This window comes from Arachis stenosperma, chromosome 1 (genome assembly GCF_014773155.1).
Source record: "Arachis stenosperma cultivar V10309 chromosome 1, arast.V10309.gnm1.PFL2, whole genome shotgun sequence".
Lineage (NCBI taxonomy): Eukaryota > Viridiplantae > Streptophyta > Magnoliopsida > Fabales > Fabaceae > Arachis > Arachis stenosperma.
Window position 1 is genome coordinate 62,443,751 of NC_080377.1, and position 22,567 is coordinate 62,466,317.

The 22,567-nt window shown below is 44.1% G+C and overlaps 2 protein-coding genes across 2 annotated transcripts; both read left to right on the top strand.

The window, feature by feature from the left end:
• The first annotated feature begins 9,978 nt into the window (after nt 1–9,978).
• LOC130980347 (uncharacterized) lies at nt 9,979–12,789 on the top strand. The gene is made up of 2 exons (XM_057904041.1): nt 9,979–12,008; nt 12,090–12,789. Exons 1-2 carry the CDS (start codon nt 9,979–9,981, stop codon nt 12,787–12,789), a joined length of 2,730 nt encoding a protein of 909 aa, XP_057760024.1.
• Nucleotides 12,790–21,361: 8,572 nt separating this feature from the next.
• LOC130980361 (uncharacterized) lies at nt 21,362–22,320 on the top strand. Its single transcript, XM_057904052.1, has 2 exons — nt 21,362–21,925; nt 22,204–22,320. Exons 1-2 carry the CDS (start codon nt 21,362–21,364, stop codon nt 22,318–22,320), a joined length of 681 nt encoding a protein of 226 aa, XP_057760035.1.
• The last annotated feature ends 247 nt before the right edge of the window (nt 22,321–22,567 follow it).

A 22,567-nucleotide genomic window follows, 5' to 3' on the forward strand; every position in this document is an offset into this window, starting at 1 on the left:
ATCATACACGATTTGAAAATATTCAAACACTTGAGTAATAACAGTGAGACTCATCTAAAATTAGTTATCGGAATTCGGATATACATACATATAAAGCTAAAATAAAATAAGGCCAATTATAGCGTACATATTTTTCTTGATTGAATACTAGGATGACACGTGTCACAGTGTTGGTCCTGAGGGAACAACTTGCAAAGCTCATTGAACAAGTTACAGAATTTAGTGCAGGGTGCCTAATAGCAGAAGCCGAATCGCATGAGGAGCTTTTTTTTTTTTGGACTTGGCATGAGGAGTTTAAAACGGTGTTAGGGGTATTACTGTATTAGTGTTGGGCTCTGTTTTTTTTGGTGATCTTATAGTTTGAAGTTCATGGGCCATAAGATTGATTCATAAAATATGATTTTTGCGAGCCAGTAAATGGAGCTTTGAAAGTATGTGTGAATTTTGGTATTTTTTAATTTTTGCAATCTCTGAAAACCTTTATATTTAGTATGGAAAAAAAACAGGGAAAGTAAGAGAAAGTATAATGAACCAATGGCCTAAGCGTACAATGTGTACAATGGAGGTTTAGGAAGTATTAGATATATGACTATTAGTGTTACATTGTCCTATCAGGTTACGCTTTTGGGATGAGTGATTTCATGACATGATATTAGAGTTCTAGATCCGAAATGTCAAGAGTTCAATCCTTGATGAACCCCAAAATCAGTTTAAGTTTTTGGGATAAGTGGTTTTATGACATCTACGCTTAGGCTATTGGCTCCCTAGCAGTACTCAAAGAAACAACTTAAACGGAGTGATGAAGTTGTTGCTCCATCCAGGGGGAGGAGAGGCCCGAAGCTCCACAACGGCAACTAGCCGTCACCCATCATCGGCGATACCATCATTGCCAGACCACAACCGGAAACTATTTTACCGCCGTAGGCATCACTGTGAAGAACGCAGCGTTTTCACCCCCTTTTTTTTATCAGATTTCCTTTTCACTTCCCATAACGGAGGTCTACCCACCATACCGTTGTCGTCGATGTATGCGAGTTCGCTGACAGCTGCACGATGCGTATGAGACTTATTCTGGCTGTTGCATCTTCCTCATTTTCCGTAGTGCGATTCACGATGAATTTAGCGCCGGACTGGTATTAATTTGTGGGGGTTATTTTAAATGTGAAATATTCGCCTAGTACTTTCAAATTTCAATCATGTGGGTGGAATTGTTTTTTTTTTGGGACATGTGGGTGGAATGGTTTAGGTTTAGCTTTTGGTTCTGTCTATGTGGGTTGGGTCTTTGGTCCACACTTTTGACCAAAAATCAGTTGTTCAAAAAATTGCACTTTATCCCAATTAGTTGTATTTGGACAAATTATTTAAAAAAAAATTAAAAACAAAATATTTTTCAAAACAAATGTTTTCACTTTTCATCTTTGTTTTTCGAATTATTTTTTGAAGTTGAAGCATGATTTTATTGAAGTTCGCCCACTTCATTGACAAATTTCATTAAAAATTCATTGAAACTAATGAATTTGCCCATTAATACAGTGAACTTGCTCATATTTTCATACAATTTAAATCATATTGGTATATTTTAAATTTTTTTCATTTAATTCACTTAATCCAAAATTGTAAATCATAAAAAAATTTAAATTTAAAATTTAAATCGATATAATTTACAATTTTAAATTAAGTGAATTAAATAAAAAAATTAATTTAAATTAATGATTTAATCTGATTTGAATAAAATAAACATAGTCGTATTATTATAGTCATATTATTATAACAACACGATTACGTTTATTTTCACTAAATTAAATTAAATCATTAATTTAAAATATATATACTTAAATTTAAAATTGAAAATTTTAGAAATTATAGTTTTAAATTATGTGAATTAAATAAAAAAAATAAGAATATACCAGTACGATCTAAATTATAAAAAAATGTGAACAAATTTGCCGCATCAATGGACAATCTTGATTATTTTAATGAAGTTCACTAATACAATGGGTGAACCTAAACAAAATCTGCAAATTTGCCAATACGTGGATGAACCTGTTCCAAGTAATTAAAAAGGATTTCAAAAAACAAAGATAAAAAAATTATTTTGGTGAATAATTATTTTTTTTTATTTTTTCATAAAATTTCCGGCTGTTCTTATGTTTGTTTTAGTTTTGCTTTTTTCCTTCTGTTGGTCTTAGGCTACTTTATATCGTCCAAAAAAAATATGGCCTTTATATAACCAATTTGGATTGGCGTAACGATTAGTTCAATATTTTGATTAAGGTTTTGTTGGAGGTTCAAATCGCGTATTGTCTATGCCGCAACCTATTAGACAGCGACAAACTGTTAGATTGTTTTGTTTCTGATAATAGGACAATACAAGACACTGAAAACAAGACATAAAAAATAGAAATACAAAATATTATATTATTTTATAATGTTTAGTAATAAACTAGAACAAGTTATGAAAATCTAATTTACTTTTGATTTTTCATTTAAAAAATTTAGGAAGAAAAATATAATAATAAAAATATAATTATGAATAATTAACAAAAATAATAAAAAAATTAAAAAAATAGTTGAGTCTGTTATTAGTGTTTGTGTGTGTTTTCTGTCAGGATAGACATAAAATACACCAAATTATTATCTCTAGATATAATGTCTTTGTTCATATCTAATCTGTCAAAAACGATTTTGTGTTTCTGTATTCTTATCTTAGTGTTCCGTCCAGGTAAACAATTGCATCTTTAGTGTACAAAGGCTCTGTTATGTAGAGAAAGAGATATTCTTGTGAATCAATAGACATTTCATAACTAAACTAATTTTAAAAGCCCATACATATCAAAATTTATATTCTTTTAACATAAAACTCTAATTTTTAATATATTCATTTAATGTAAATTAATAAATACAATATATGAAATACATTTTTATTAATAATATATTTACGTATTATTTTCTGATTTTAATATGAAAAAAAAAAAATTCTAATGTAATTTAATTTTTCATATATTTTTTTAACTATATTTAGATAGGTTTTTCTTAATAACAGTTGAAGTATTTCTCATATAATAATAGATGTGGCAGCTAAAAATTAAACAAGTAAAGAATAGGCATATCAACAAAATAAATTCATTGAACACAATAAATTTAAAATAGAATTTGAAAACATGGTTGAAGTATGAACTATGTTCAAGCAAATAAAGTAATTTGCAATGGCGATGTCTGAGATACTTGATGAGATGGGGTGATACATGCAATAAAACTCGAACGTCCAAATTAGAGACGTCAAGAGGTGAGGAGTTAGTGCTTCATACCTTTGGGAGTGAATTATTACCCGTAAATATACATGAGTGCGTCTAATTTAAAAAGATCTCGTAGTTTTTTTGGAGATCTTTGATTTTGAATTTGAACGATGCTTATAGATACACATTATCTTTTTTCGTTTGGTTTAACTGTTCTATTGGCCTTATAGTTATATTAAATTTTAAATTAGGTCCATATATTTTTATATTTTTAATTGGGTTCTTATATTACTTTTAATTTTATAATTAGGTTATTTTTAAGACAAAATGTTAAAATTAATAGAATATTTTGTCTAAAATATCTACGGTAAAAAATTTAGTTAGCTTCTTAATTATGAATACGTTAAACTTATAAAGAAATATTCAATTAATTCTAATATTTATTACACTAAAAAGAATTTAATTATAAAATTAAAAGCAGTGTAAAAAATCCAATTGAATAAAACAAAAAAATATAAAGACCAAAAGAGTAATTAAATTTCCTGACAAGGATATAAGGGTATGTCTAAAACGAGCTCAACCATTATGTGCTTATTGAATGAGCCACACTTATATAGGCCATTAGATTTTATTAGATGAAAATCAAAGACTAATATAAAACAAGAGCATTGATGGACTCTAATAAATATAGAATATCTTAGTACATAAATAAATGCTTTAAATGACAATATTTTAATACACAATACTTTAAACGACAACAAAATCTTTTATTCTTAAATAATTAAATATAAAATATATGAGTATTTTTTATTTATTAAAATTAATTATTGCAAAAAAATTTTATAATATTAAAAAATTATATTAAAATAATATTTTAAACTATAACTAACATAAAAATATAAAATAATTAAAATTTTATTTTATATTACTTGACAAATAATTAGATTATTATATTTAAAATTTATTAACTAATTAAGTTTATTAAAAATATTATCATATAATATAATTTTTTATAAAAATATTTTAAAAATATAATTTATTTAAAAAATTATATATAATACATGAAAATATTAACTTTTTTATTTTTTTCAATTTTTTTAAAAAAAATAGAATAAATAATATAATTTTAAATACATACCTAAATAAAAAGTTAATATTTTCATGTATTTTATATAATTTTTTAAATAAATTTTACTTTTACAAATATTTTGATAAAAAATTATATGATATAATAATATATTTAATAAAATAATTAGTTAATAAATTTTAAATATAATAATCTAATTATTTGTCAAGTAATATAAAACAAATTTTAATTATTTGAGAGCACGCCAATTGAGATTCTGTAGCTCCAGAAAATTCATTTCGAGTGCAGGGAGGTCAGAATCCAACAGCATCTGCAGTTCTTTTTCAGCCTCTGAATCAGATTTTTGCTCAGGTCCCTCAATTTCAGCCAGAAAATATCTGAAATCATAGAAAAACACAAAAACTCATAGTAAAATCCAGAAATGTGATTTTTGCATAAAAACTAATAATTATATACTAAAAACTAACTAAATCATACTAAAAACTACCTAAAAACAATGCCAAAAAGCGTATAAATTATCCGCTCATCGGTATATCAACTACAACTTAATATTGGTCATATCATACCCTAAAAATCAGAGTATTTTTTCTCCTGAAATGGAACAACTTCTCCTTCCTACAGTGGTTAAGTACAAGTAACATAAGGAAGTGGGCCCGTTTGGAAAACTTTAGAAGTAACTTTTTTTAACTTTTGACTTATGAAAAGTAGTAGTATTAATGTTTGGTGCAATTTTCAAAACCAAATTGTAACTTTCTAAGAAGTTATTTAGGAGTTTAAAGAGAAGTTAAAAAAAATGAATTCTCTTATAATACTTCTATTTTTCATCACATTTCTATAAAATAAGCACTTTTAGAGTTAAAAATTCAAACACAAAATAATTTATTTATAAGTTACTTTTAACAGAGTCATTTATTGTTTAAATTATTTTATCAAAAGAAGCTTAATTAAATTGATTACCCAAACTGGATAAACATATTTTGGGTTGATTACTTATGTTAATTAATATAGTTTTTGAGTGACAAATTAAATATTGTGAACAATGAAGTATAATAAATTTACAAGAGTGATAGTATAATATATATCCACGTAGAAAAATAAAAACTCAGAACTGACTTTCCCAACTTCTCTTATTTAATAGCCAACTTAAAGAGTTGATGAGAACCACAAAACAAAAGGTCCAGAAAATATATTAAAGTGTGCTATAGTAGTACCCTATACATGGAGACATCCATGAACATCAAATAATTTTGGTGTTAAAAATTTGTGTGGGTCAAATTCACTTTTCGATCTCATCAGTCTTGATGGAATAAAATGAGATATAATTATATTTTTTTATTGTATAAATATCTTTTTAATTTATATTTTTTTAATAATTGTTTCATAAACCTTGTTGAATTTTTGAAACTAAATAAATAATAATACTTTAATAATAACCCAAAGCATGAAACATACTTCGAAACAATTTTATATATATAAATAATTAACAATTGTTTCCTATTAATTCTCTTTAATATGTATATCTCACTATAATTAAGATTTTATATCACACTCGTAATAATGATATACTCAATATAATATATAAATATTATGTAAAAGAAACAAAGTCATATAGCTTTTGGTTTTGCTAGTGAAGCCCTTTGGTTGTGTATTGTACTTGTCTATTTTGTGCATGTGTGTGAGTAACTTCATGGTCTATAGGCTCCTCATGGTTGCCTTTGTTGACAATTTAGTCATGGTTTGGTGATGCCTTTTACTATTTACCACTTGATGTTTTGGTGAAACAAGTTAAACCAACCAAGACATCCATATTACATAACATCTGCAACTTTTTCTTACTACTTTTTCATTTTTTGGTCATGCACTTTTTCTTATTACTGCACTACTAAATTAGTGTTTTTTTTTTTTTTGGGACAAGAAATCAATGTTCTTCACATTCTTGTTAGACACACAAAGGGCCAAGTCCAACTCCAATAGATTTCTTTAATGTCTTCTAGCAAAATGAACGATATAATTGGACCTTAAGGTTCAGTCCAAATAAAATTAGGTCCTTAAGGTGGATTTAGAACCAAATTTTTGTACTAATGCCTTAATTGCTGTTTGGATTTTGGATCCTAATGTCCTTTTTATATTACTGTTAATAAAGAAAGGATCGTGGCAGTGACCAAAATAATAATAATAATAGCTACATGTATAGTTGAATTTTTGTAAGCATGCCGTGTAAAATACATCCCATAATGTCACAAAACAAATAATGAAACAAACAAGACAGAAAGAATTAAGTAAAGATGTTTAAAATGTCTTTAAATAAATATGTTTGATGTAATTTATTAAATAGATTATCATGTATTAAATTTTTAATGCGTGATATAAATTAAAAGTGTTATGTTTATTAAATAGTATTGCTATATCTTTGAAATTGTTAATTTGTCTTTGATACTAATTTTTTAATTTATTTAAAATTTAAATTTTTAACAAAAAATTTATTAGAAAATTATTTTTTTTTTTATTTTTTGTTACAAATTTTATAATATTATTTTTTGTTTTCATTTTATTATATTTTAATATTTTTTCTCATTTTACGAATTTAATAATTTTTTATGAGTTGAGTTTTTATTTACAATTCTTATAATTTTTTAATATTTTTTTCTGATTTTTGAAGATCTATATTTTAATCTACTCATTTTTATTGCTAATTGTTTTATTTTTAGGATAGTAATTTTTATTTATTTTTAAATTTTTAAATAAAGTTTATTATGAAATTTAGATTTTGTTACGGCCTGGCCCAGGGAACCCACGGGTCGACCCGGCCCGAACTCCACCCGGCTCCGCGCCCTTCAACCGACCCGGACACGTGTCCTGTGCGGCTCACACACGGCTGCAGGACAGCGTCCTTGGGAATATGGGCCGGTCCCCACGAGGGGCCCGCTACTGACATGTATATAAAAGGAAGATTGGCTCTTCCCCCGAGGTACGTCACCTTTTCACCTAATATCCCTCCACCTGTACACAGACTGACTAGATCGTCGGAGTGTCTTTGCAGGTGGCACCCCCCCTCTTTTCCTCTCACACCAAGTGCTCGACTTCACGGCACGCCGGAGCCCTACACGATCGCGATTGAGGAATCCCCGCTCCTATCAATGGACGTTGTGCAGGGCCCTGGCGATCAGGGCCGGGGAGCCGGAGCGGAGGGGGCAGCCTCCGTCGCCTCGTTGAGAGGTCGGCGAAGGTCCCCCCGACCATTCACTGAACAGCACACGAGGGCACGACCCTTCGGGGGAACGGGCGGCGACAGCACCATAATAATGCAGGAGTTACGGCACAGGGTCCAAAACTTGGAGCGACAGTTAGCCGACCAAGAGCGCGATGGACGAAGCACCGACCCCAGCTACACCCCGTCCCTCGAGGACCAAGAGAGAGTCTCCCACCGGAGCCGCCAGCGACACACCTCCGCATCCCGAACGGAAGCGGAGAGCACCCGGGAAGAGTCCCCAATCCCAAGAAGACGAAACGACACCATCATCTACTCCCGTGGCGGAGAGACGCGCCGCACGGCACGTGATCGCGAGAACAGCGAAGGAAGGCCCGGGAGGACTCGACAACCTGTGATAATGGGCGTCACCCCATTCCACCGTTCCATCCTCGAAGTCCGGTTGCCGAAACACTTCGACAAACCAACGGACATGAGGTACGACGGAACTCAAGACCCCCTAGAACATCTCACAGCTTTCGAGGCAAGGATGAACCTAGAGGGGGTAGGGGACGAGGTAAGGTGCCGAGCTTTTCCGGTGACCCTGGCGGGACCCGCGATCAGGTGGTTTAACGGCCTCCCGCAAGGATCCATCTACAGCTTCTCGGACATCAGTCGTGCGTTCCTGGCCCAGTTTACGACGCGAATAGCAAAGGCAAAGCACCCAATCAACCTTCTGGGGGTGACCCAGAGACAGGGAGAGTCGACTAGGAAATACCTGGACCGATTCAACGACGAATGCTTGGAAATCGACGGCTTGACCGATTCGGTGGCCAGCCTTTGCCTGACGAACGGCCTCCTCAACAAAAACTTTCGAAAACATCTTACCACAAAACCAGTTTGGACGATGCACGAGATCCAGACGGTAGCTAAAGAATACATAAACGACGAGGAAGTCAGCCGAGTCGTGGCTGCCAATAAATGGCAGTCCGGCTACAACCAATTTCGGCAGCAGGGCAACGGAGAAAGATCGAAGGAGCAAACCAGGGAAGAAGCGCTAAGCAAGACACCCAGGTCGTTTCCCCGGGTCGGAAAATTTGCCAACTACACCCCGCTCACTCTCCCCATCATGGAAGTTTATCAACAAATAGCCGAGAAGGGAATCCTACCAAAGCCCCGACCACTCAAGGACCGTACGGGAGGAAACAAGAACTTCTATTGTGACTACCACAAGGGCTACGGTCACCAGACACAGGACTGTTTTGACCTGAAGGATGCATTAGAACAAGCAATAAGGGAAGGCAAACTAGCAGCGTTCTCTCATCTCATCAGAGAACCGAGGAGACGATATCGCGACCAAGATGAAGAAGGCAAAACCCATCCGACAAAACGGCGACAAGAGCCAGAAGATAGAGACCACGGCCTCACTGTGATAAACGTGGTGACAGCCAAAAACATCGCTCCGAAATCCTGATCGGCGCACAAGAAAGACGCAAAGGTCTTGGCGATCTCCTCCTCGTTGGTGCGAAACTCTCGAAAGCCTCCATCCATTTCCTTCGGCCCGGAAGACCAATGGTTCGACGATGCCCCTGAAAGTCCTCCCATGGTCATTACGGCCAGAGTGGGAACCGGCCTCGTCAAGCGCATCCTCGTCGACACAGGGGCTGATTCAAACATCATGTTCCGCAATGTATTTGACGCACTGGGGCTAAAGGACGCCGATCTGACGACTCACCAACACGGGGTCATCGGATTGGGCGACCACTTCATCAGACCTGATGGAGTAATAACCTTACCGATCTCAGTAGGGCAAACCCAAGGTCGAAGGTCGACAATGGCCGAATTCGTGATCCTCCGAGATTCCACCGCCTACAATATCATCTTGGGAAGGAAGACGATAAACGACGTCGAAGCGATAATCAACACGAAGCTACTGGTCATGAAGTTCGTTGCTGATGATGGATCTATAAGGTCCGTAAGAGGGGATCTCGAGACAGCGGTTGCCTGCGACAACGCCAGCCTCTCCCTAAGGAAGAAATCAAAAGAGGCATCCGGCGTGTTCCTGGTTGACCTGGACGCCAGGGTAGACGACAAACCCAGACCGGAACTGGAAGGGGACCTGGAAAAATTTGTGATCGGCAACACGGAGGAGAAATTCACGTTCATCAACAAGAACCTCCCACATGAGTTGAAGGAACCCTTGGTCAAAATGATAAGGGCCAATGGGGATCTGTTTGCCTGGACACCTGCCGACATGCCAGGCATAGACCCGAAGATCGCACCATCTGGCTGTCAGATCGGAAGCACGCCCGGTAGCACAACGGAGAAGAAAAATGTCGACAGAAAGGGCAGAGGAGGTGGCCAGGCAAACGGCCAGCCTCCTTGAAGCAGGTTTTATACGAGAAGTAGACTACTCGACGTGGCTTTCGAATGTAGTTCTAGTGAAAAAGCACAACGGCAAGTGGAGAATGTGCGTAGACTACTCTGACCTTAACAAAGTGTGCCCTAAAGATTGCTTCCCCCTCCCTAATATCGATGCACTCGTCGACGCCGCGGCGGGCTACCGTTATCTAAGCTTCATGGACGCCTACTCCGGTTACAACCAGATACCGATGCACGGACCGGACGAAGACAAGACGGCGTTTATAACGCCAGGGGGGACTTTTTGCTACAAGGTGATGTCATTCGGCCTAAAAAACGCAGGGGCAACGTACCAAAGGTTGATGAACAGGATATTCCACGACCTCATAGGCAAAACGGTTGAAGTCTATGTTGACGACATCCTCGCAAAGACAACACGACCCAATGACCTGGTCGATGATCTGGCAAAAGTATTCGCGGCTCTCCGACAACACGGCATGAGGCTGAATCCCCTCAAATGCGCTTTCGCCATGGAAGCTGGAAAGTTCCTGGGGTTCATGATAACTCAGAGAGGGGTAGAGGCCAACCCGGAGAAATGCCAGGCGATACTCCAGATGAAGAGCCCCGGTTGTATCAAGGACGTCCAAAGGTTGGCAGGGCGACTGACCTCGCTATCCCGGTTCCTCGGAGCATCGGCAACCAAGGCTCTGCCGTTCTTTAACCTCATGAAGAAAGGGATGGTGTTCGAGTGGACACCCGCATGCGAGGAAGCCTTTCAGCACTTCAAGGAAATCTTGGCGGCACCACCTGTGCTCGGGAAACCAAAAGACGGGGAGCCCTTATACCTGTACCTCGCCATAACAGGAGAAGCCTTGGCCGCAGTTCTGGTGCGAGAAGAAGGGAGGGCTCAACAACCAGTTTATTTCGTAAGCAGAGCCCTGCAAGGGGCAGAATTAAGGTACAGCAAACTGGAAAAGCTGGCTCTAGCGCTCCTGACCTCCTCAAGGAGGTTGAAGCAGTATTTCCAGGGTCACCAGGTTGTCGTAAGAACGGACCAGGGAATCAGACAAGTACTTCAAAAACCCGACTTGGCGGGGAGAATGATGACCTGGTCCATTGAGCTTTCCCAATACGACATACGGTACGAGCCTCGGCAAGGCATCAAGGCGCAAGCCATGGCGGATTTTCTAGTAGAAGTAACGGGGGACCCAACCGAAGAAGCGAGCACACAGTGGAAGCTCCATGTGGACGGAGCCTCCAACCAGACGTCGGGAGGCGCGGGGATCATCCTGGAAAGTCCGGTTGGAGTCGTATACGAGCAGTCGATCAGGTTCGAATTCCCCATTTCGAACAACCAAGCAGAATACGAAGCCCTAATAGGGGGTTTAACCCTAGCAGCGGAAGTCGGAGCAACAAGGCTGGAAATATGCAGCGATTCCCAGGTCGTCACCTCCCAAGTAAACGGGAGCTACCAAGCTAAAGACTCGTTATTGCAAAAGTACTTGGAAAAAGTCAAAAACTTAAGCCAAAAATTTGAAGAGGTCACGATCCACCACGTACCTAGAGAAAGGAACACACGGGCAGACCTCCTATCAAAGTTGGCCAGCACTAAACCGGGAGAAGGCAATCGGTCTCTCATCCAAGGTATGACGAGAGAGCCAGCGGTCACACTGCACATGACAAGCCTAGGCCCTTCATGGCTAGACCCCATCACCAACTTCCTAGAACACGGCAAACTCCCTGACGACGAAAAGGACGCGGCAAAATTGAGAAGGGAAGCAGCCAAATACGCCGTCATCCAAGGACAACTGTTCAGGAAAGGGCTCAACCAGCCCCTACTGAAGTGCCTACACCCCGACCAGACAAACTACGTCCTCAGGGAAGTCCATGAAGGCTGCTGTGGGCACCACATCGGAGGCAAGGCATTAGCGAGAAAATTAATCCGAGCTGGATACTATTGGCCGTCAATGATGGCGGACTCCAAGGAGTTTGTCAAAAAATGTGTAAAGTGCCAACAGAATGCCAACTTCGCCAGGGCGCCGGCCTCCGAGCTAAGCTTGCTAACGACCTCCCGGCCATTTTCTCAATGGGGAGTCGACCTCTTAGGGCCCTTCCCAGTCGGCCCTGGACAAGTCAAGTACCTCATAGTCGCGATCGACTACTACACCAAATGGATAGAGGCCGAACCGCTAGCTACCATATCCTCGTCCAATTGCAGGAAATTTATGTGGAGGCAAGTGATAACACGATTCGGGATACCAGAAGTCGTCATCTCAGACAACGGCACACAATTTACTGACAAAAAGTTCACGGAATTCCTGAGCGGCCAGGGCGTAAGACAAAGGTTCTCTTCGGTAGAACACCCCCAGACGAACGGACAGGTGGAATCCGCCAACAAGATTATCCTTTCAGGGCTGAAGAAGAGGTTGGATAATAAAAAGGGTGCTTGGGCCGACGAACTAGCATCGGTTCTCTGGTCCTACCGAACAACTGAGCAATCCTCCACTAAGGAAACTCCCTTCCGGCTAACGTATGGGGTGGACGCAGTAATACCTGTAGAGATTGGTGAACCAAGCCCGCGGTTACTTTTGAAAGGAGTAGAGAAAACCGTGGAAAAGGACCTGATAGATGAAGCCAGGGAAATGGCCCATTTGACAGAAACAGCGCTAAAACAAAGGATGGCTTTGCGCTACAACACCAAAGTGCTCAAAAGGGAATTCGAGCCGAACGATCTCGTCCTGAGGCGGAACGATATCGGCCCACCGACCCCAGGAGCAGGCAAGCTAGCGGCAAACTGGGAAGGCCCCTACAGAGTCAAAAAAGTGATGGGAAAAGGTGCCTTTAAGTTGGAAAGGCTTGATGGCAAGGAAGTCCCGAGGACATGGAACGCGGACAACCTTAGAAGATTCTACTCCTAGAGGACGGACCGACATGCCGACCAATCTAGCTAAGTAGTTAATTTGTCGAAATTTGAACTTCTCATAGTGACCTACGAGTCCTTTATATGGTTTACCGAATAAGATATACTTGTGCAAATTTTCCCTCGTCTTGTCTCCCTGTTTTCCAGATAAGCCATCTCATCATGACTAACGACGACGCGCAACCCGGGACTGATCACCCCGGGAGCCCGTCAACTACCGTTGTAACAAATGACTACGCAAAAGGCCACGAGCCGTTGATATAAACGACGACTATAAACCAAAAACGGTTAATAGGAACGATAACACGATCAGACGAATAAACGACGACTATAAACCAAAAACGGTTACTAGAAACGATAACGCAATCAGATGAATGAGAACAAGTTTACTACGCCAATACGGGTAAACGACTAAGAAATCAAATTGTTCATAAGCCAAAATAAAACGGCTAAAACATAAGGTTTTAAACAGGGGATTCATTTTTTGGGGGCGTCGACAACTTTGCCGTCCTTGATGACTTTGAGAACACCAATCGCCGACGTGTCAAACTCGGGAACAATGATTTTGACCTGAGCTTTAAGAGCCTCTTCGGTCGCCAAAATCGCACCCTTCCCCTGTTTCACAACGTCTTTATACTTGGCTTTCCACGTTGCCAATTCGGCCTCCACGGCCTGCTTCTCCTTCTCTATGTCGGCCACCCGTTTCTGTGCCGCACCGACCTGGCTCTCCAAAGTCATTTCACGATCGACAAGATGAGAAACCGTGGCATCCGATTCTTCTAACTTCTTCTCAGCAGTGGCAGCTTTCTTCTCGGCAACACTAGCTTTCTTCTCGGCGGCGTCAAGTTTCTCATTTGATTGGGTCAACCGCTCACGGAGAGTCTCAACCTCACTCTTGAGCTCGTTATTAGCCTTCCCAGCAGTCTCCAACCTCCTGCGAAGGGACTCCATCCCAGACAGTTCGAACTCGGCCTTCCGAGCTATCACTGCGCCGCGTAAGAGGGTACGATACATCCACCTCGCTTGCCCGGCAAGTGATGACTCATGAAAGTACTCTTCAGTACCGGGAATCAGCTGGGCATCTATAAAGTTTCCGGCATCAAAATTCCTTTCCATCACAGTAAGGGCCCCCTCAGGGCTAGACGACGCTTTCCTTTTCCTTTTGAAGCTAGAGACTTCTTCCACCTCGTCATCAGGGTTAGCCGCCGAACCCCCAGTTCCGATCACCTCACGGAAAGGGGAAGCATGGACCGCCTTGTCGCCTTCAACCGCGGCACCTTGAGCCGAGGTGCCGATCTCGTCGGCTGCAGCCCTCTGCTCGGGAGCAGCCTTGTCCTCCGAAGGAGCAGCAGGCCCCTCAGCGGCGGACTTCTCGTTACCCTCCTCTTCATCACTACCACATAGGAAAGTTTGGAACAAGTCAGGAAGACCCGTTACTTCGGCAGACATTCCCACTGCAAAAAAGAGGAAGGGAGAGAGACGGGGAAGTCGGTTAGTCGCAACAAACTATTAATAAAAGCAAGAAAAAACAAGACGGAATGAGCAGAGGCTTCTCACAAATATAGGTACGACCGGCCTCCCGATCACCCATAAGAAGGTGAGGGTTCACATGATTCCGCCCGAAGACCGCCATCAACACGTCGGCGATCTTTCTATCCACCGCCGACATGTCCTTATAGGTTACCTTAACGAAAGCATTGGATCCCGCCCCGAAACTCCAATAGGTCGGGATAAGCCGTACCCCCTCTAATGACAACCAAAAGGGATGACGACCTTTGACAGGACGGACCTTGAAATATTTGTCCTTAAACCCATGGTAGGAGTCCTCAAACAAACCAAAAATCCTCCGACCCTGGGCAGATCGGAAGGACATGAACCCCTTTTTATGTTTCCCTTCCTTTGAAGGGTTTGTAAGGTTGAAGAAAAAGAAAACACTCACGGACACCGGCAGCTCGAGGTATTCACACACCATCTCGAAACAGCGGATCGAGGCCCAACTGTTCGGATGCAACTGTGACGGCGCCACGGAAATTCGACTTAGAAGCGCCATTTGGAAGGCCGAGAGCGGAATACGAACCCCGACTTGGGTGAACATGGACTTGTAGAACCAAATCCAGTCGGCAACTCGTGGGTGTTGGAAGTTGATCTCATACAATCGTTCGTGAGGAGCCGGGACAAAAACGTCATAATTGGCTTCCTCATCAGTCCCTCCGCACAAGTACTCGGCTTGTCAGAACTCGGTGAGCTCCTCCTCGCCCATTTGATTAGGCGAGTCCTTCACGTCGGAAACGACCCAAGCATAGGGATCGTACGCCGCAGGAGAAGGGGAAGCCCGGGAAACCGTGCGAGCCATACCTACATGGGGGGACCATCCAGTCAGTCTAAGAGATCGGTTGCTCAGGCCGAATACAAACACTACCCCCACGACTTCCCGACTAAGGCCCAAACAGGATTAAAACACGAAAAGACCAAGAAAAACCTACCCTGGAATGGTACTTTCCCCCCTGACACATCTAACCGCCATTAAAAGGCTACGCAACAACAACGAAAAACAAACAGCAAACATGCAAGAACAATGCATAAAAGGGAGAATAGTTCGAAAATTACCTGAATTAGCGGAAGAGGGACGGAGCAGTTGATGAGGAAAGATGCGAAGGGAGAGACGCGCGAGGGCACTACAAAGAGATGTTGAGGGTTGGGAGCAAGAAGAAGGCAAAAAGGGAGATATGAAAAAAAAAAGGAAAGAGTACCAAAACTGGCTGTTTAAAAACTGCCTCCCAGGAGGCGCGAAGAATCTAAGGGCAGAACGGTCTTTTCAGTCAGGGTTTACCACCCCATTATGAGCATTTAATGCTCGGCACTGGGAACGATGCGATGAAACGGTTGCTTGTGCAACCAAAAGACACACGCGCTGGGGGCAGGTCCCTCCCACGAACAGCCGATCAGACGAGCACAGATGAGAGGCGAGACGACGCGCCATTGATGGCTCCCACGACCACCATTGGCGCGTGGGGGCACTGTTACGACCACATCATTGATGGCTCCCACGACCATCATTGGACGAGGATATGGTAGCTAGCGGTTCGGCCTCTATCCATTTGGTGTAGTAGTCGATCGCGACTATGAGGTACTTGACTTGTCCAGGGCCGACTGGGAAGGGCCCTAAGAGGTCGACTCCCCATTGAGAAAATGGCCGGGAGGTCGTTAGCAAGCTTAGCTCGGAGGCCGGCGCCCTGGCGAAGTTGGCATTCTGTTGGCACTTTACACATTTTTTGACAAACTCCTTGGAGTCCGCCATCATTGACGGCCAATAGTATCCAGCTCGGATTAATTTTCTCAATAATGCCTTGCCTCCGATGTGGTGCCCACAGCAGCCTTCATGGACTTCCCTGAGGACGTAGTTCGTCTGGTCGGGGTGTAGGCACTTCAGTAGGGGCTGATTGAGCCCTTTCCTGAACAGTTGTCCTTGGATGACGGCGTATTTGGCTGCTTCCCTTCTCAATTTTGCCGCGTCCTTTTCGTCGTCAGGGAGTTTGCCGTGTTCTAGGAAGTTGGTGATGGGGTCTAGCCATGAAGGGCCTAGGCTTGTCATGTGCAGTGTGACCGCTGGCTCTCTCGTCATACCTTGGATGAGAGACCGATTGCCTTCTCCCGGTTTAGTGCTGGCCAACTTTGATAGGAGGTCTGCCCGTGTGTTCCTTTCTCTAGGTACGTGGTGGATCGTGACCTCTTCAAATTTTTGGCTTAAGTTTTTGACTTTTTCCAAGTACTTTTGCAATAACGAGTCTTTAGCTTGGTAGCTCCCGTTTACTTGGGAGGTGACGACCTGGGAATCGCTGCATATTTCCAGCCTTGTTGCTCCGACTTCCGCTGCTAGGGTTAAACCCCCTATTAGGGCTTCGTATTCTGCTTGGTTGTTCGAAATGGGGAATTCGAACCTGATCGACTGCTCGTATACGACTCCAACCGGACTTTCCAGGATGATCCCCGCGCCTCCCGACGTCTGGTTGGAGGCTCCGTCCACATGGAGCTTCCACTGTGTGCTCGCTTCTTCGGTTGGGTCCCCCGTTACTTCTACTAGAAAATCCGCCATGGCTTGCGCCTTGATGCCTTGCCGAGGCTCGTACCGTATGTCGTATTGGGAAAGCTCAATGGACCAGGTCATCATTCTCCCCGCCAAGTCGGGTTTTTGAAGTACTTGTCTGATTCCCTGGTCCGTTCTTACGACAACATGGTGACCCTGGAAATACTGCTTCAACCTCCTTGAGGAGGTCAGGAGCGCTAGAGCCAGCTTTTCCAGTTTGCTGTACCTTAATTCTGCCCCTTGCAGGGCTCTGCTTACGAAATAAACTGGTTGTTGAGCCCTCCCTTCTTCTCGCACCAGAACTGCGGCCAAGGCTTCTCCTGTTATGGCGAGGTACAGGTATAAGGGCTCCCCGTCTTTTGGTTTCCCGAGCACAGGTGGTGCCGCCAAGATTTCCTTGAAGTGCTGAAAGGCTTCCTCGCATGCGGGTGTCCACTCGAACACCATCCCTTTCTTCATGAGGTTAAAGAACGGCAGAGCCTTGGTTGCCGATGCTCCGAGGAACCAGGATAGCGAGGCCAGTCGCCCTGCCAACCTTTGGACGTCCTTGATACAACCGGGGCTCTTCATCTGGAGTATCGCCTGGCATTTCTCCGGGTTGGCCTCTACCCCTCTCTGAGTTATCATGAACCCCAGGAACTTTCCAGCTTCCATGGCGAAAGCGCATTTGAGGGGATTCAGCCTCATGCCGTGTTGTCGGAGAGCCGCGAATACTTTTGCCAGATCATCGACCAGGTCGTTGGGTCGTGTTGTCTTTGCGAGGATGTCGTCAACATAGACTTCAACCGTTTTGCCTCTGAGGTCGTGGAATATCCTGTTCATCAACCTTTGGTACGTTGCCCCTGCGTTTTTTAGGCCGAATGGCATCACCTTGTAGCAAAAAGTCCCCCCTGGCGTTATAAACGCCGTCTTGTCTTCGTCCGGTCCGTGCATCGGTATCTGGTTGTAACCGGAGTAGGCGTCCATGAAGCTTAGATAACGGTAGCCCGCCGCGGCGTCGACGAGTGCATCGATATTAGGGAGGGGAAAGCAATCTTTAGGGCACGCTTTGTTAAGGTCAGAGTAGTCTACGCACATTCTCCACTTGCCGTTGTGCTTTTTCACTAGAACTACATTCGAAAGCCACGTCGAGTAGTCTACTTCTCGTATAAAACCTGCTTCAAGGAGGCTGGCCGTTTGCCTGGCCACCTCCTCTGCCCGGCCACCTCCTCTGCCCTTTCTGTCGACATTTTTCTTCTCCGTTGTGCTACCGGGCGTGCTTCCGATCTGACAGCCAGATGGTGTGACACGATCTTCGGGTCTATGCCTGGCATGTCGGCAGGTGTCCAGGCAAACAGATCCCCATTGGCCCTTATCATTTTGACCAAGGGTTCCTTCAACTCATGTGGGAGGTTCTTATTGATGAACGTGAATTTCTCCTCCGTGTTGCCGATCACAAATTTTTCCAGGTCCCCTTCCGGTTCCGGTCTGGGTTTGTCGTCTACCCTGGCGTCCAGGTCAGCCAGGAACACGCCGGATGCCTCTTTTGATTTCTTCCTTAGGGAGAGGCTGGCGTTGTCGCAGGCAACCGCTGTCTCGAGATCCCCTCTTACGGACCCTATAGATCCATCATCAGCAACGAACTTCATGACCAGTAGCTTCGTGTTGATTATCGCTTCGACGTCGTTTATCGTCTTCCTTCCCAAGATGATATTGTAGGCGGTGAAATCTCGGAGGATCACTAATTCGGCCATTGTCGACCTTCGACCTTGGGTTTGCCCTACTGAGATCGGTAAGGTTATTACTCCGTCAGGTCTGATGAAGTAGTCGCCCAATCCGATGACCCCGTGTTGGTGAGTCGTCAAATCGGCATCCTTTAGCCCTAGTGCGTCAAATACGTTGCGGAACATGATGTTTGAATCAGCCCCTGTGTCGACGAGGATGCGCATGACGAGGCCGGTTCCCACTCTGGCCGTATTGACCATGGGAGGACTTTCAGGGGCATCGTCGAACCATTGGTCTTCCGGGCCGAAGGAAATGGATGAAGGCTTTCGAGAGTTTCGCACCAACGAGGAGGAGATCGCCAAGACCTTTGCGTCTTTCTTGTGCGCCGATCGGGATTTCGGAGCGATGTTTTTGGCTGTCACCACGTTTATCACAGTGAGGCCGTGGTCTCTATCTTCTGGCTCTTGTCGCCGTTTTGTCGGATGGGTTTTGCCTTCTTCATCTTGGTCGCGATATCGTCTCCTCGGTTCTCTGATGAGATGAGAGAACGCTGCTAGTTTGCCTTCCCTTATTACTTGTTCTAATGCATCCTTCAGTTCAAAACAGTCCTGTGTCTGGTGACCGTAGCCCTTGTGGTAGTCACAATAGAAGTTCTTGTTTCCTCCCGTACGGTCCTTGAGTGGTCGGGGCTTTGGTAGGATTCCCTTCTCGACTATTTGTTGATAAACTTCCATGATGGGGAGAGTGAGCGGGGTGTAGTTGGCAAATTTTCCGACCCGGGGAAACGACCTGGGTGTCTTGCTTAGCGCTTCTTCCCTGGTTTGCTCCTTCGATCTTTCTCCGTTGCCCTGCTGCCGAAATTGGTTGTAGCCGGACTGCCATTTATTGGCAGCCACGACTCGGCTGACTTCCTCGTCGTTTATGTATTCTTTAGCTACCGTCTGGATCTCGTGCATCGTCCAAACTGGTTTTGTGGTAAGATGTTTTCGAAGTTTTTGTTGAGGAGGCCGTTCGTCAGGCAAAGGCTGGCCACCGAATCGGTCAAGCCGTCGATTTCCAAGCATTCGTCGTTGAATCGGTCCAGGTATTTCCTAGTCGACTCTCCCTGTCTCTGGGTCACCCCCAGAAGGTTGATTGGGTGCTTTGCCTTTGCTATTCGCGTCGTAAACTGGGCCAGGAACGCACGACTGATGTCCGAGAAGCTGTAGATGGATCCTTGCGGGAGGCCGTTAAACCACCTGATCGCGGGTCCCGCCAGGGTCACCGGAAAAGCTCGGCACCTTACCTCGTCCCCTACCCCCTCTAGGTTCATCCTTGCCTCGAAAGCTGTGAGATGTTCTAGGGGGTCTTGAGTTCCGTCGTACCTCATGTCCGTTGGTTTGTCGAAGTGTTTCGGCAACCGGACTTCGAGGATGGAACGGTGGAATGGGGTGACGCCCATTATCACAGGTTGTCGAGTCCTCCCGGGCCTTCCTTCGCTGTTCTCGCGATCACGTGCCGTGCGGCGCGTCTCTCCGCCACGGGAGTAGATGATGGTGTCGTTTCGTCTTCTTGGGATTGGGGACTCTTCCCGGGTGCTCTCCGCTTCCGTTCGGGATGCGGAGGTGTGTCGCTGGCGGCTCCGGTGGGAGACTCTCTCTTGGTCCTCGAGGGACGGGGTGTAGCTGGGGTCGGTGCTTCGTCCATCGCGCTCTTGGTCGGCTAACTGTCGCTCCAAGTTTTGGACCCTGTGCCGTAACTCCTGCATTATTATGGTGCTGTCGCCGCCCGTTCCCCCAAAGGGTCGTGCCCTCGTGTGCTGTTCAGTGAATGGTCGGGGGGACCTTCGCCAACCTCTCAACGAGGCGACGGAGGCTGCCCCCTCCGCTCCGGCTCCCCGGCCCTGATCGCCAGGGCCCTGCACAACGTCCATTGATAGGCTAAGTCCCCACAGACGGCGCCAATGTTCGGTAATCGGTTTCCGGACTGGTCGGGTGATCGTTGATAGGAGCGGGGATTCCTCAATCGCGATCGTGTAGGGCTCCGGCGTGCCGTGAAGTCGAGCACTTGGTGTGAGAGGAAAAGAGGGGGGTGCCACCTGCAAAGACACTCCGATGATCTAGTCAGTCTGTGTACAGGTGGAGGGATATTAGGTGAAAAGGTGACGTACCTCGGGGGAAGAGCCAATCTTCCCTTTATATACATGTCAGTAGCGGGCCCCTCGTGGGGACCGGCCCATATTCCCAAGGATGCTGTCCTGCAGCCGTGTGTGAGCCGCACAGGACACGTGTCCGGGTCGGTTGAAGGGCGCGGAGCCGGGTGGAGTTCGGGCCGGGTCGACCCGTGGGTTCCCTAGGCCAGGCCGTAACAGTTCATCCAAGGACAACTGTTCAGGAAAGGGCTCAACCAGCCCCTACTGAAGTGCCTACACCCCGACCAGACGAACTACGTCCTCAGGGAAGTCCATGAAGGCTGCTGTGGGCACCACATCGGAGGCAAGGCATTAGCGAGGAAATTAATCCGAGCTGGATACTATTGGCCGTCAATGATGGCAGACTCCAAGGAGTTTGTCAAAAAATGTGTAAAGTGCCAACAGAATGCCAACTTCGCCAGGGCGCCGGCCTCCGAGCTAAGCTTGCTAACGACCTCCCGGCCATTTTCTCAATGGGGAGTCGACCTCTTAGGGCCCTTCCCAGTCGGCCCTGGACAAGTCAAGTACCTCATAGTCGCGATCGACTACTACACCAAATGGATAGAGGCCGAACCGCTAGCTACCATATCCTCGTCCAATTGCAGGAAATTTATGTGGAGGCAAGTGATAACACGATTCGGGATACCAGAAGTCGTCATCTCAGACAACGGCACACAATTTACTGACAAAAAGTTCACGGAATTCCTGAGCGGCCTGGGCGTAAGACAAAGGTTCTCTTCGGTAGAACACCCCCAGACGAACGGACAGGTGGAATCCGCCAACAAGATTATCCTTTCAGGGCTGAAGAAGAGGTTGGATAATAAAAAGGGTGCTTGGGCCGACGAACTAGCATCGGTTCTCTGGTCCTACCGAACAACTGAGCAATCCTCCACTAAGGAAACTCCCTTCCGGCTAACGTATGGGGTGGACGCAGTAATACCTGTAGAGATTGGTGAACCAAGCCCGCGGTTACTTTTGAAAGGAGTAGAGGAAACCGTGGAAAAGGACCTGATAGATAAAGCCAGGGAAATGGCCCATTTGACAGAAACAGCGCTAAAACAAAGGATGGCTTTGCGCTACAACACCAAAGTGCTCAAAAGGGAATTCGAGCCGAACGATCTCGTCCTGAGGCGGAACGATATCGGCCCACCGACCCCAGGAGCAGGCAAGCTAGCGGTAAACTGGGAAGGCCCCTATAGAGTCAAAAAAGTGATGGGAAAAGGTGCCTTTAAGTTGGAAAGGCTTGATGGCAAGGAAGTCCCGAGGACATGGAACGCGGACAACCTTAGAAGATTCTACTCCTAGAGGACGGACCGACATGCCGACCAATCTAGCTAAGTAGTTAATTTGTCGAAATTTGAACTTCTCATAGTGACCTACGAGTCCTTTATATGGTTTACCGAATAAGATATACTTGTGCAAATTTTCCCTCGTCTTGTCTCCCTGTTTTCCAGATAAGCCATCTCATCATGACTAACGACGACGCGCAACCCGGAACTGATCACCCCGGGAGCCCGTCAACTACCGTTGTAACAAATGACTACGCAAAAGGCCACGAGCCGTTGATATAAACGACGACTATAAACCAAAAACGGTTAATAAGAACGATAACACGATCAGACGAATAAACGACGACTATAAACCAAAAACGGTTAATAGAAACGATAACGCAATCAGATGAATGAGAACAAGTTTACTACGCCAATACGGGTAAACGACTAAGAAATCAAATTGTTCATAAGCCAAAATAAAACGGCTAAAACATAAGGTTTTAAACAGGGGATTCATTTTTTGGGGGCGTCGACAACTTTGCCGTCC